Source organism: Hyperolius riggenbachi, chromosome 2 (genome assembly GCF_040937935.1).
Source record: "Hyperolius riggenbachi isolate aHypRig1 chromosome 2, aHypRig1.pri, whole genome shotgun sequence".
NCBI lineage: Eukaryota > Metazoa > Chordata > Amphibia > Anura > Hyperoliidae > Hyperolius > Hyperolius riggenbachi.
This window is the reverse complement of record NC_090647.1, coordinates 317,624,159-317,638,440: the sequence shown is the minus strand read 5'-3', so window position 1 is coordinate 317,638,440 and position 14,282 is coordinate 317,624,159. Positions and strand designations below refer to the sequence as shown.

The 14,282-nt window shown below is 45.7% G+C and overlaps 1 protein-coding gene across 1 annotated transcript in view; it reads right to left on the bottom strand.

Moving 5' to 3' along the window:
• The window catches only part of LOC137544395 (myosin-binding protein H-like), a 125,513-nt gene extending 111,771 nt beyond the window's left edge, over positions 1-13,742 (bottom strand). Inside the window, exon 1 of the mRNA XM_068265462.1 lies at positions 13,381-13,742. Within this exon, the coding sequence (XP_068121563.1) occupies positions 13,381-13,681 (301 nt within the window). The 5' untranslated portion in view covers positions 13,682-13,742. The remainder of the gene's footprint in view (positions 1-13,380) is intronic.
• Between the last annotated feature and the right edge of the window lie 540 nt (positions 13,743-14,282).

Genomic DNA, 14,282 nt, shown 5'->3' with positions numbered 1-14,282 from the left:
GATGTTCTGCAGAACCCGAACAGTAGCGAACACTGTTCGCCCAACACTAGCTGATACACGCAGAACTGTCCCATCCAGCTGGAGAGGAGGTCAGCCCAATACCTCGGCAGACCCTCCTGCCCCTGTGAGCCGTCCGCCACAGAGGCCACCCAGCGCAGCTGCTGCACCCAGGCCCGCAGCGCCTGGAGAGGTCACCTGTCACTACTGCCGCCAGCCCGGACACATGAAATTCGACTGTCCGGAGCGGAGACAGACACCACCAGCACCTGGATCATCTGCATCACCTGCACCTCACCCACAGCAGAGGCAACCCGCCAGCGAACCACAGCCTGGATCATCGGATTTTGTCCTGTTTGCACGCGGACAGGAAATCCGCGACCGAACCGACCAGCAGCAACTTGTTAGAGTGAACGGCAAAGTTGTCACCGGATTTCGAGACACCGGAGCAGACATCACGTTAGTTCACTCACATCTTGTGCCAAAGGAGAGCATCAGCTCCAGCCGATCCCTTGCCCTTACTGGAGTAGAGGGCACCCTTTTCCACATAGCCCACGCCAGAGTGAAGCTGGATTGGGGAGTGGGAGGGGTCCACGAAAGGGTTGTTGGGGTTATGAAGGATCTCCCAGTTCCTGTGTTGCTAGGGACTGATTTGGGCAAGCTTGTGTCCTACTATGAACCTGCCACGACCGCCTTGTCGCTCACGGAAGGAGACGGACTCTCCACCCACCACCAGGTACTTTATACACTTGGGGGAGCACCAGGGGGAGGTGGGTTGAATGTGCCCAGTTCAAGGGTACCAGGTTCAATAGTGCCTGCTTCAAAGGCACCTGAGTTTGAGGTACAGACTGTCTGTTGTGATGATGCTGTAACTGTACCTGAGTCTCCTGTACAACCTGTCTGTAATGAAAAAATGTCTATACCTGTCAATGTCATTACTGCATGCAATGATGATCCGAGTAATGTCCGTCTGTGCCATTCTGACAGTGTACCTGTGCTAGCAATACCGCGCAGCTGCACTGCTCAGAACCCGAGCTCAGAACAGGTGGAGGGGGTTCCGGCCTCCTCCCCCTCCTCTGACCGCAGGGATGAGACCTTTCAGCCGCTGGCCTCGTGTGACATGAGCCAGTTGGCTGAAACTGACAGCGCCGTATTCTCAGCCGCACTACAAAGTGACCCAAGCCTGGAGGTGCTCATGCAGCAAGCCGCTGAGCCCCTCGCAGACGGGGCCGCTTTCAAGGTGTACTGGGAAGGTGGGAGACTGTACAGTGAGTCTGCACAGCCCCCTACAGGTAGATCCCACGCGAATACCAAATGGCTTGTGGTCCCGAGTGCGTTCAGGGGACATGTGCTGAAATCCGCACATGGTAATCCTCTGACAGGGCACTCAGGGGTCCGCAAGACACTCGCCGGTATTCGGAACCAGTTTTATTGGCCCCGGATGAACAGGGATGTAGCAAACTACTGCAGGGCATGTGCCGTCTGTCAGGAGCTGGGCAGGTCCAGGGATTCCCGCGGGGTTCCCTTAGGTCCACAGCCACTCAGCAGGGGAACCCTGCGTGGGCTGGCTGTTGACCTAACCAACCCACTGCCCGTTGTCCGCAGTCCCGGCAGACACCACGTCCGACTGCAGTGGCGCAAACGCCCTGTCCAGAACGGTCCATGTTGGGTCAACCCTGAGGGTAGCAGACCGCGACCGGTCCAGGGGAACCGAGCCACAGGCTCCAATAGGTTTTCCCGCCGTACCGGCAACTCGAGGCCCGTCAGCCAGGTTAGCGGCGCCGCCACACATCTTGCGGATGAGTGGCTAAGCCACGGACAAGGGGGGGGGCTGTCACGGACGATTGCGGGGACGCAGGCGCGTCCTGGAACCGCCCGTGAAGAAAAGAACGATCGCACTCGATTCCTGCGTCGATTGCGCTTCAAATCGGTACAATCTGGATTTATTGTGTAGGAGGTCTGCAGTCCTTTTCTTAGCAAAGAGAGCACCATTCCAAATGCTGGTTGGCTCTTTTGATATGCTAATGAGCCTGGGCCCAGAGAGTCCCTGGCTTCAAGCTGTGCTGATGGCCCATCCATCAGGTATAAGGTGACAAACACCATGACAGAACCAAATGTAGAGTGAGGGAACTCAGACACTCCGACTCCTTTTCCCAGCAGGGAGCCGACATGTGGCTTGCTGCTGCCAACTTCAAAGAACCTTTGCCTGGGAATGACCTGGTATAAATCCCAGGGGTCTCTCATATTCCATAAATTGCTATATGTATCATATTTTCTGTGTTGCCAGGCTGGCAGACCCTCCAAACTAACAGAGCAGGTAGGGCCCTGCCTGGCGTTGGTTCTGAGCACATTTCAGAACCTTCTGAGGTAAAGACTGCCCGTTAGGCAGTCCAACAGTGCCCTACTGGTACCACAGGGGTCCCACCCCTCATGTTTGGTATCAGACTGCTGGGTACATCGAGGCAGATCTGGAAATATTAGTAAATCTGCCCTGACCTGTACGGTTCTGTGAGATAGAGCCCATATATGGGTAGATATGATTTCTAGCCCCAGTACAAGAGGAGGGCTCATCTCATCTTTGAAGGAGGTGTATAGCTCCCCGCCCTCACTCCCTCCTACTGAAGCAGGGGCATAAGAATGGCTGAGGACAAAAACTCAGAGTCCTCCACACTGAACCATCTTGCACTCATCAGATGCCAGCTTGAGGATATGCTGGCATCCACCTGGTCTGAACTCTGAACTCTGGACTTTGAAACCAAGGACTTTATGATTCTTCCCACAATAAGGACATCTTTCCAGCAACTAAGTATTTTTCTCCCTTCTTTTATTTTTCATACTGGCTATTACTGTTTTCATAATTGTTGATTTTCATAATTGTCTGTATATATTAATTATTTATATTGCGTGAATAAACGACTTTCTCCAAGTCATTCACTTTCCGCTACCCGGCTTATCAGCACACACAGAAATGATCCCGGGTCTCTGAAGATACGCTACTGTTTGTTTGTTGTTGGCTAGACAGGATATCGTGTGTTTAACCGTTTTATTCGCAGGATTAGTCAGTCAGTTAGTGGGCCCCACGGTCCCATAGTAACCGCGGTGGTGGCAGTTTACTCTGAACCAGTGGGTGACGTTGTAATCACCCGTGTCTCACAGGCTCCCTTCTGAGTTGTCTGCGGCTAATTCTTAACGGTTCCTGCGCATTGACTGCGACCAGAGTTCGCACGATCTGTGCGCTGGCACCGTTTAGAAGGCTAAGTGCGGTCAGCCACTGAGGGCTCCTGTGACACGCACTAATACCTCTTTTAATGCTTATACCAGGAACTCTTCTATGCGTATATTCCCCTTTCCAATGCGTCAATTTGTAAGCATACAACCACATGCGGAAAATTAGACGCGAGTAACGCATTCGTAGTTCACTACACAATACACTTGTTAACTACGCATAGTGAGCTTAAGCTACGCGTAGCGGTACTTTGCTATGCGTAAATTCGTAAGCGTAGTTTTGAAACTTCACCTACGAACTACAATGTGTAGATGCGAGCTACGATGCGTAAATTTGCACTGGCATAGTTTCTGCTCATCCCTGATTTATTTCCATTTAAGCAATACCAGTTACCTGGCTATCCTGCTGATCCTCTGCCTCTAATACATTCAGCCATGAATGAACAAGCCCTGAACAAGCATGCAGCAGGTTTTTCTGACAATTTTGACAGATCTGACAAGATTAGCTGCATGCTTGTTTCTGGTGTGATTCAGCCACTACTTCAGACAAATAGATGAGCAGGGCTGCCAGGCAACTGGTATTGCTTAAAAGGAAATAAATATGGCATACCTCTCATTACAGTTTTCCTTTAATGGCAAAGAGACCTTCATGTTTCTTCTGAAGGCCTTGGAAGTTCTTGGGCATCCGAGTACTCCTGAAGACACATGGCATTGCCCAGGAGCGTGGACTCTCACATGCGCAGTATGGAGACACGGGCCCAGTGAAAAATGGTGCGGGATAAATAGCGCATGGAAACGTTGATAAAGTTAAAATGCTATTTAGCGTTTTATTCAAACCGCGCTGCAGCTTACCCCTCCCGGAGGCTCCAGCCTGTAGTAAAGTCCCAGCATAGAGCCAGCATACTTTGCAGGATGATTGGCTCAGGCAAGTGCCAGCAGCCGCGATGATTACAAAGGCAGGACTGTGCGCTGAGAACCCCTGTTACCGCTCCTCTGCCTGACCAGCTCGCACTGTGCTCCATATGATTTCTGGTCAGGTTGGGGATCGGTAACAGCACCGGACCTATGGGGCTCTCAGCGCACAGTCCAGCCTCTGTAATCATCACGTCTGCCTGAGCCAATCATCCTGCAAAGTCTGTTGGTTCTATGGTGGGACAGGCAGGTGGGGTAAGCTGCAGCGCTGTTTGAATAACACGCTAAATAGCGTTTTAAATAACCTATAATGTAAGTTAATGCGTTGCGACATTTTTTAACAATTAAAACTGCAAGGCAACCTCCCATGAACACAATGTGCAGTATGGTGTTACATTATAAAGCACCCCGCAGTACATAGGGTACAACTGACCCTTTGTTTTAAATGGGGCTATTCTTATGTAATGCTCTGTGGCATGCATTGCTGCATGCATTTGTACAAACATTCAGTAGTGCACCATGCTACAATAAATCTGAATGTAAAATGCAGAGCAATGTACAAGCTGGTACCATCTTCTTATTTACTTCACTCCACTTTACTTTACTTTACTAGATGCTTATTAAGAAGAAGAAATGAAATACGCTCTAAAAATGTTAACACCACTGTAAATTTTAGTACCTAGCTATTCTCCATACAAGGGTGTGCTTGAAATATAAATCTCTATTCTATTTTTAATACAGCATGGTTTTCCATTTTCCATGCTTGGGCGTATGTTTGAAAGGTAACCCTAGAAGCAGCTCTGTCACTGACCTATATGAGCCACTACATTTTTACATGAGCAAGGTGCTATAAATTCTAAATGAGATCTGTCACTTGCCCAGCTCCCTTCCAGTCTCCATGCTTCTTACAACGAGCACAGCAAACTTACATCATTGTAACAGCTGAGCTTAGTAAACAGAAGCCAATAGAATAGCAAAAATCTGCTTAAACGCCTAAAATCATCTCAAATAGTTGAAAATGACAATGTCATGAAAAAAGTATGATCAATGCCATTGTTTTTTTTTTTTTTTTTTTTTTTTTTTAGCTGCCTGAGATTCATGGCTGGCATGCTCATCCATAGCTTTACTTCAAAGGAACCAGAGATGGATTAGATGTAATGGGGTCCTAGGCAAGGTAGTAGATTTGGGGTCCCCTTGTGGTCCTCTTGGTAAGCTGAAGTGGAGAGAGGTCAGAGAAGGTGGCAGGTGGACCCCTTGACACCCGCTAGGCCCCAAGCACCTGCCTGGGTTTCCTGGTGGATGATCCTGCTCTGCCAGGAACATGCATGCAAGGCCTGACTTTCAGGCATCACTGGCAGCACAGTTGTTCTAGATCAGTGAAGCCATAAGAAAGGGATGCTAATGAAGAATCAACTATCATCTAACAAAAACCTGCAACTCCCAGGCATGATCAGAAACTAAATACTTTATTGTACATAAATAAATAGTCTGCTGTTTGGTGGTAAAGTTTGTAACCCATTGCCTGATTGCCAGAGAGCCCCCCAGGTTTGGTAGCCAGGAAGCCCAAGCCCCCCCCCCCTCCCAACACATTTATGTAACCAGAGAGCTACCCAGTTCTGGTAGCCAGAGAGCCTCCCCCCCCCCCCTTGTTTTAACCATTAGAGAACCCCCCCTTCCCACCTTGATAGCCAGAAAGCCTCTCCCCCAGTTTTGTAGCCAGAGAGCCGGCCTCTCTTGGCAGTCAGAGAGCCCCCCCGGTTTTGGTAGCCGGGGGGGCACATGCAGAGTATGCGCAGCAGAATTCTCCTAGAAATGGGCATTCCTGTGTCACATCTGAGGATAATGGGGATTGCTAAAAGACTCAGTGAATAGCAGTGTAGATATTGTAGTCCTGTGCATCATTTACAGCATCTCTTATGTGTCTAGGTATTCCAGGGTTGTTGTCAGAAAGTTCTCACTGCAGGTGCATGTCTGCTACTGCAATTACATGACAGTTATTTCACTCACTGTTTAGCTTCCTCACTATGATCTGATATGGCACAGCTGAAGGTATGTTTTTCTACCAAATACTATTTTTTTTTATCCAGTTGAGACTTGTGGGGTCACACAGGATTTACACTGTTCTCCAGGATTAGTGAATGAAGGCCAATATTTCCAGACATCAACTGTACTCTCCTGTCCACTACTGGCATTTCCACACAGCATTCTTGCCTCTTACTTGAATATCACTAGAGATGTTGATACTGATTTTCTGCCACCACCTCTCTGAGCCACTTTGGAACCAGTGTTCACATTTCCTGCCAATATGTGAGGTCCAAGATGCATTCACTGCACTTGAGATGCTACCGCTAAGTAAATGCAATGCTGAATTAGGAAACAAGCCAGGAAAGTGAGCACCAAAATGTTTTGTTGAATGAGCACCAAATATCCAGCTGTGCAGACCCCTGAGTGATACAGAGAAGGGTCACAGAGTGGATTGATGACCTCTGAATATTCTCTGCTTCTCAGAGCAAAGTTTCTGCATTGCTGGCTGAGGTCACTGGTACTTCCCATTCACCCCCATGACTAAATGGATCAGCATTTATAGTGGACCTAAATTCAGAACGTCATCTCTGCTCTAAAAAATACACAAAAGCATAACAACATTTGAAGAAAAAAAAACATTTCTTTGTTACAGCTGATACAAGTCCTAAAATAAATCTGCACTGTTTCCACTTCCTGATTCATGGAAGCAGACATATTGTATACAGCCTGTGCTTTCAAATGAGCTTATCTGCCATAGGCAGTCATGTGACACAGGGGAGAGATCAAATTACAACTTGTGATTAGACACGAATGAGGGGGAATTAAACAGGCTATACTCTCTAAATACATACAGAGTGCAATTCTCTATATTTTCCTTCTGTCCTGTGCAAGTTCAGGTGCACTTTAAGTTATTTTTCAAAAACCAAGTGGAAGAGCTGGTAAAGACAAGTGCATACATGTAGCATTAAAACATATCTTGTCTCTCATTTGTGATTTTAATGTAGCTGTTATAAAATACCTTCCCTCCTCCCTTTCTGCAGAGTGGTAGGAAGCAGAGGTTTCACACTCCCCTAATCGCCACTTCTTGCATTGTGTCTCCATGGCTACACTGCATCACATGACCCCCCACAAAGCCTCCATGCTTTATGGGTGGGGGGGGGGGGGTAAAATTGGTCATTCACTGGTCAATCAATGGTCAATCAAAATTGGATTTGAGTACCAGGCTTAAAGACCAATTTTACCACATCCATTTAGTATCAGGATCAACAATTATTGAATACTATGGACAGATTGTGTAGGCCAACGCTCATCCTGCATGGAGGTGGTATAATTGGCCAATCGTAATTGAAAATGTATACCAGGCTTAACTCAAGTGAAACTCAGGTCAAAATTAAACCCAAGGTGGCCACTAATGATCCAATCTTTTTCATCCAGTCTTACCATTTCTATGTAATATAAGGGACTGCCTAAAGTATCCATGCAATATATTCGCTCAGTTTACTCTCCTACTACATATATTTGGTAAGACTGGATGATAAAGACTGGATGATTAGTGGCCTCCTTTACACAGAGTGCAGGAGAGAGGGCAGACTTCCAGTTTTTATCTCATTTATTGCTTTCTATAGCCTGATACATACATGCAATTTTCCCTGGCCAAGCTTACCACCTGCATGTAGAATGAGGCCCAACAGATTTTGATTACAGTGAAGAGATTTTGAGGGTGAGCTCTTATCCTACATGGAAGTGGTAAAATGGACTAATAAAATGTGAATGTGTGTACCAGGCTTGTCTTCCTTCTTGTTTTGTGTCCAAGTGATTGTAATTACAGAAAATAAATGGGGGGGGGAGGGGGGGTGAGTCTATCTTTCTGGCCAGCACCACCTACCTACTTACCTATTAGCTAATAACTAGCCTGTTAAATGACAAACACTGCAACCATTGGTAGGAGCATGAAACTTCACTATGATGGACAGGAATCACATATATATATATATTCTGGCGTATAAGACTATTTTTTAACCCTTGAAAATCATCTGAAAAGTCAGGAGTCGTCTTATACGCCTGGTGTCATTGATGCCGGGTGATACGTCCCATCCTGTCACCGACTTTCGGATCTCGCAGCTGAGGACTGTAGTGGAGTGGCACAGGCGCACATGTGTGAGATCTGAGATGCAGAGAAGGAGATAAATAGGATACAAGGGTGGGGCAGAAGGGTGAAAGAGGCGTGTTTCATGGGCACAGCACAATCTGTTCTTCCATACCGCTCTGTTAAACAGGTAGGCACGGAATGCTGACCAACCCACTTAGGGAGAGGGAGAGTTGACCAATCCAAGCTGGCAATCGCCTATATACTGTTATATACTGGGTACCACATACAGTACAGCACCAGTATCTGTTCATACACAGCACCAGTATATGAGGGGATGTCTTATACGCCCAGTCTTCTTATACGCCGGAATATACGGTAATTATTTCCTAGTGGGCCATCATGGATTGAATGCATTGCTGTAAGTGGGCTTACATACATGGGGCTTGATTCACTAAACCATGATAACTCATATTACGGCCGCGCTAGCATTTTTGCATTTTCGCACGCAATCAAAAATTTTCGTGCGCAACCGTGAATATTTGCGCACAAACATTTGCGATTGCAAAAACGCTAGCGCGGCCGTGATATGAGTTATTATGGTTTAGTGAATCAAGCCCATAGTGCGCTGTGCTTAGTATATCAGTTATCAGTAAACTGAGCTCTTTGTCGGTACACACAGCAATATTATCCTGTTATTTAAACCAAAAGTTGTGCTATATATGGTGAAAAGTGATCCTGAAATCAGGCATGGTCCAATCACAAGAAGACCACCTATGTAATGTTTTCACAGGTTTGCTTTACTTCACAGGATTTGGACACAAGTTCAGTTTAAAGGGACCGTGAGGCCGGTGTCACCCTGCTAACCGGCTTTATGGGAGCGTTGCTTTCTAGCGCTCACTTCCCGTGGCCTAAATTTGAATTGTGCGGAAGTGTATTGAAATAATACACCTCCATGCATTCGCACCGCAACGCGAATGCCGAAATGTTAAAAAACCTGTGTCGTCATAGACTTACACGACTTCCGGTCGCCGCACATGTTGCACGACAATGCGCTATTGTCCAAGTGTCAAATTTGCGACTTCTAGCGAATCGCCAGGTATGAAATGCCTCATAGACTTTCATTGGAATAGTGTTACCCTGCAGCGTAGCGTTACCCTTCAGCCTAAGCAGAGTAATAAAAAGAAAATGTAAACTTACCTGAGCCTTCCTCTAGCCCCCTGTAGCCCACAAGGTCCCTCAACATCCTCTGGGTCCCCTCCGTGGTCCCTCTGGTGGTTCTGTTAGGAGCACGACTTCAGCCAGTCATGCACCCAGCTCGATCACGCGCCTGGCGCTGTAAATGTCCTGCCCATGCGTGGTTCTCAAAAGACTGAAGTTGGGCACCTAACGCAGCTGCCAGCAGTTCCATGGAGGGGACTCATAAGGTCAACAAGGGACCTCGTGGGGTTTGAGGGGCTGGAGAAAGCCCCAGGTAAATTCAGGTTTCCTTTTATTCCTCTGCTCGGGGACCCTTTAAATAAATTATTAGTTACAAAAGTCATACTCTACAGCAAGGCCGGATTTTCAGTAAGGCACTGTAGGGGCATGCCTACAGGCGGCTGATGATGGAGAGGCAGCTCACTCCTGTTCTCCAGCCCCTCCTTCCTTCCCTATGCAAAGTCCCAAGTGGAGCATATATGGTACATTACTCTAGCTACCTAATACTACGGGACACCTGTGGCTACCTACATCAGGCAGGGGAAGGAGGAAAGAGGTGACAGCTGGGCCAGCCAGTACACTTGTGGTACGGTTTGGCAGGCGGTTTGTGGGTTCGAGGAGGGAGTATAGGGTGCCCGAACATCTGTGCCTATAGGCTCCTGCGATGTAAATCCTGGCCTGCTCTACAGAATGCTGTCTAGATGCCTCGCTCTGCTCTTGCAGCTGTTTCTATAGGGAGGGGAGGAGGGATGACAGTATTGAGCAGCATCCAGTGGGCTGGGTGACAATATGGTCAAGGTTGCTGTTACTGAAGATCCAGCATATTGGATCTTTGTGCGACATCGGGGGACATCTGTATACACACTCTACCCTATACATAATTTTCAATCTGTAAAGGGGAATATAGCGAAAAACTGTGAAACTTAAAATTCATATGTACACATACATGAGAAGTCGATCTGTCCCAGAGTGATGCACTCGTTTTTGCTTCCTATGTAGCTGTCACTTACAGTATATATTATGACCTACCAACTCGGAACCTCTTACTGACAAATTTTGGACTAGTCTATCTCCTCATGGGGATTCTCAGGGTTTCTATTACTTTCACATGCACTCCTTAAAGAGTAACTGTCAGGCTGCAGAAGCTAATTTAAACCTCTATTCTCCTGTGTTAAACAGTTTAGAAGGAAGCTCAAAAGCCATTAGTGAAGATAAACATTTCAGTTACCTTTGATGTGTGCTTATCAGCAAGTCTGTTATAGACCCATAAAGACGCAAGCCGCAGCTAAACTGCAAAGCATTCTGGGGCCCTCCCCTCGGCTGCTAATGAGACGTTACAGAAGCTTGTAATCAGTCTAGCTGTGTAGCACTGATAAATCTGGGGGCAGAGTACTCTGCAGGAGTCAGCTATTGTTCCTAGCCACATGGCTCATTAATATTCACTGCACACCGTGTTGTTCAAGAACGAGCTTATCTGTGATCAGGAATCAGGCAGGACATGACGACACATTTGACAGAAAAACATGGAGCCTGCCATGAGCTGTCAGGAGCATCTATCTCTGCATATACTATATACAAATTCTGTGAAGTACAAACGTGGACAGTGAAATGCATATGTAATGTAAGTACAGCCAATCTTTAGCTACTGATATATGTGTTTATTTTCTCTGAGACCTTATACCTAACAGCTCCTCTTTAAATGATAGTGACACACTCCAGCTGCGTGAATAGGGGCACATGAATAGGCAGGCTGGATGGTATGCTTGTACGTGCCCTTTCCAGTAAGTGCTTTTTAAACAATAAGAAGAAACTTTGAAAATCCTCTTTGAGGGGATGAACTATTCCAAAACCTGTCAGTTATTTCAGAGCTGTCGGATTAGAACACCTGTTGTAGGTAACAGCTCCACAGGAAGTAAAAAATATATGGCGCATTTACTCTGAGACAAGTGTACAGTATGTGTGCCTATTTATTCTACATTTTCCAATTTGTCGTTATAATGCCCCTTTAAGAATCTGTTTTTGTACTTCTATGTTCAGTTAGCTTTACTACAGGGTGTTCCGGCCATACTAATCTCTGCTAAAAGATTAAATGTTTCCAACAGAACTGCGTCATACTCTAGCTGCACAGGAAACAAAACCTCAATCAGTTCCCTTGCATCATTTTTATTACTTCACAACATCATGGGACAGTTCAGAATGACACAACTCTTATTATGTTATTGGGCATGATAATGGAACTGTTTTCCCAAACTTTTTTTTTTTTTTTATATTATGATTGTTAGTTCAAATTGCAATGACATTCATTCAGTATTTGCAACCATGATCCTGTCTTGTGCTATCTTATCAGAAACAAGTTTGGTTCTTTATCTTGTGTTCCATGGTATAATAAAGGCAAATATGCAGCATTGTGCAATATTCAGGGTCACTGGTACGTATTTAGATATAATATGTACATAGCATGATTCACAAATGACCAACATAATAGTGACAGAAACGTGTTACTTTGCATTTGCTCAATAAGGCCGCAAACTGAACTTCACGACTTGCAAAATTGTGCTAAGTTCATATGAAAGTAACTGTAAAGTCTCTGGTGCCTTGGCAAGTCGGCAGACTTGGCCGAGGGCCCCTCACTTAACATGCCTTCACTTGTAAACCTGTTATTCTCCATGAAAATTTCCACTGCTGCCATGACAAGGTCAACCCCACCTGTCATTTAAGCTGCCAGGTCACATACTTTAAACATATGCTGGATGGCCACACACTGCTCATTGCAACAGGGCAACGGCTAATTTCATAATGCAAACAACAATGCACATAGAGCAATAACTCACTGACAGCAATTTACAATTGTAGTTCATTGATCTGACAGTCCTGCACAAAATAGCATACCTCGCTTTGTACATGCAACTTTGCCTGTTCTGTTTGCAATGTACAAAGTAAGATACACTATTTGTGCAAACTTCATGTGTGCTGTCTGCCCATGTTAACTGATTTTTCTTCAATAAGAGCTATGTTGGATCAGGTAACAAAAAAATCTTTAGCTCCATTATCATTCCATCAAATCATTTACTTCACTTACCATCTTGCAACACAAGATATTGTTAACATTTAAAAAAATTGTTTGAAAATAACTTATTACACAGCCACCAGTAGGTTTGTATTGTTCAATGCAGTACAAAGCTATGCAGCTGGAAATACCCCACCACTCATGCCCATGCTCTATAGCTCTCAATCAAAAGCAGAAAGACCTTTCTTAATGAACTTTAATCAATAATTTCATCAAAAATGTATTCAGAGCACCAAAGATTTTAATAGAGGTTCACTTCACTCAATGTTTTAATCTCATCATCAAACACCTACTCTATTAAGAATAAAATATATCCAGAAAGTGTTTGGCTGCTGTCAGTTTGATTGTGTCAGTATCATCACAAGAATGGCCCTTTTACATGGAAAATCACGATCAGCACCGCAAAGGCGCTGTGTAATGCGATCATCATTGTTTACACCAAGCGTGTTTCCTATGCGATCATCACTTTTGCGATAATGCGATCATCATGTAATGTGAACATCACTATTTACACCATGCGTGTTTCCTACCGCGATTCATCACAGGATTGCGAGGAGTTAAAAACAATTATCAAACATAAGAAAAATGCAGCATGCATCGCTTCGACACTTGATGAAAAATGACTGTTATCGCGGTGCCCTTGCAAATTTCGGGGATCCAAAAACGCAATCGGAAATGCGGCCAATGTGAATGGCCCTAAATCCTGCAAGTGCATGGCAAGTGTGAAATGTTGCAGAATCCTCATTTGCTTTTTAAAGCTATGATAATGTACTGTAGAGGAGGAACTCACACAGCAAGTATCCATTAATATGTCACATTACTCACTGCCTCTCAGCATGATAAATGCACAGGTGAGCAGAACACATACCGTCTTTTGGTTTAGGTGGTTCTGGTGCTGGTTCTGGAGCTTTTTCCTCTACTGGAGCAGCCTCAGCAGGTGGTGCAGGGGCCTCAGCGGGTGCCTCAGCGGGGACCTCAGGAGCTGGTGCAGGGGTCTCAGGAGCTGGAGCCGGTTCTGCCACAGGGGCTTCAACTGGAGCAGGAGCTGGGGGAGGTTCTACTACAGGAGGGGGAGATTCCACAACTGGTTCAGCAGGCTTTGGTGCTGGTGCTGCCTTACTTGCTGCAGCTTTAGCTGGGGATTTTTTAATGGGAGCCTTTGCTGGCATGGCTGCACCTCTTTCCCTGATCTTTCAGTTCACTATGGCAGTAAAATTGTTCTGCTGTCCTGATTTATATATCCTCCCCCACAGTCATTATACCATCTGTTTTTTAGGAACTGCCTCTGTATATTTAAAGCATTGGGGCACTCAGCTTCTCAGGACAAAAATAACCCTACTCTAAACCTGACAAGTTTCCTGAGAGAGTGGAGAGCTCTTACCTCGCCTCCACTCTGCAAATCTCTCACTAATCCCACAAGGTATTTTGTTGTACCTACTGAATAAATGAATAATAGAAAGCAAGTATCTCACAGAAGTGAGTACAACTCTCACATTAGCCTAAATATTGTATTATATCTTTTCATAGGACACGACTGAAGATATGTCACAATGTAAAATGTTCAGCTTGTATAACAGCGTAAATTTGCTGTCCCATCAAGATTAGGCCTGGAACCCACTAGAAAGCGCGAAACACTATCACAGTCTCTAGCAACAGTGATAGTTAGATTTTATGTCTGGAGAGATGCTTGGCTAGTCCATCACCTTTACTCTCTGTTTATTTAGCAAGGCAGTGATCATCTTGGGTTGTGCTTGGGGTCATTATCATGTT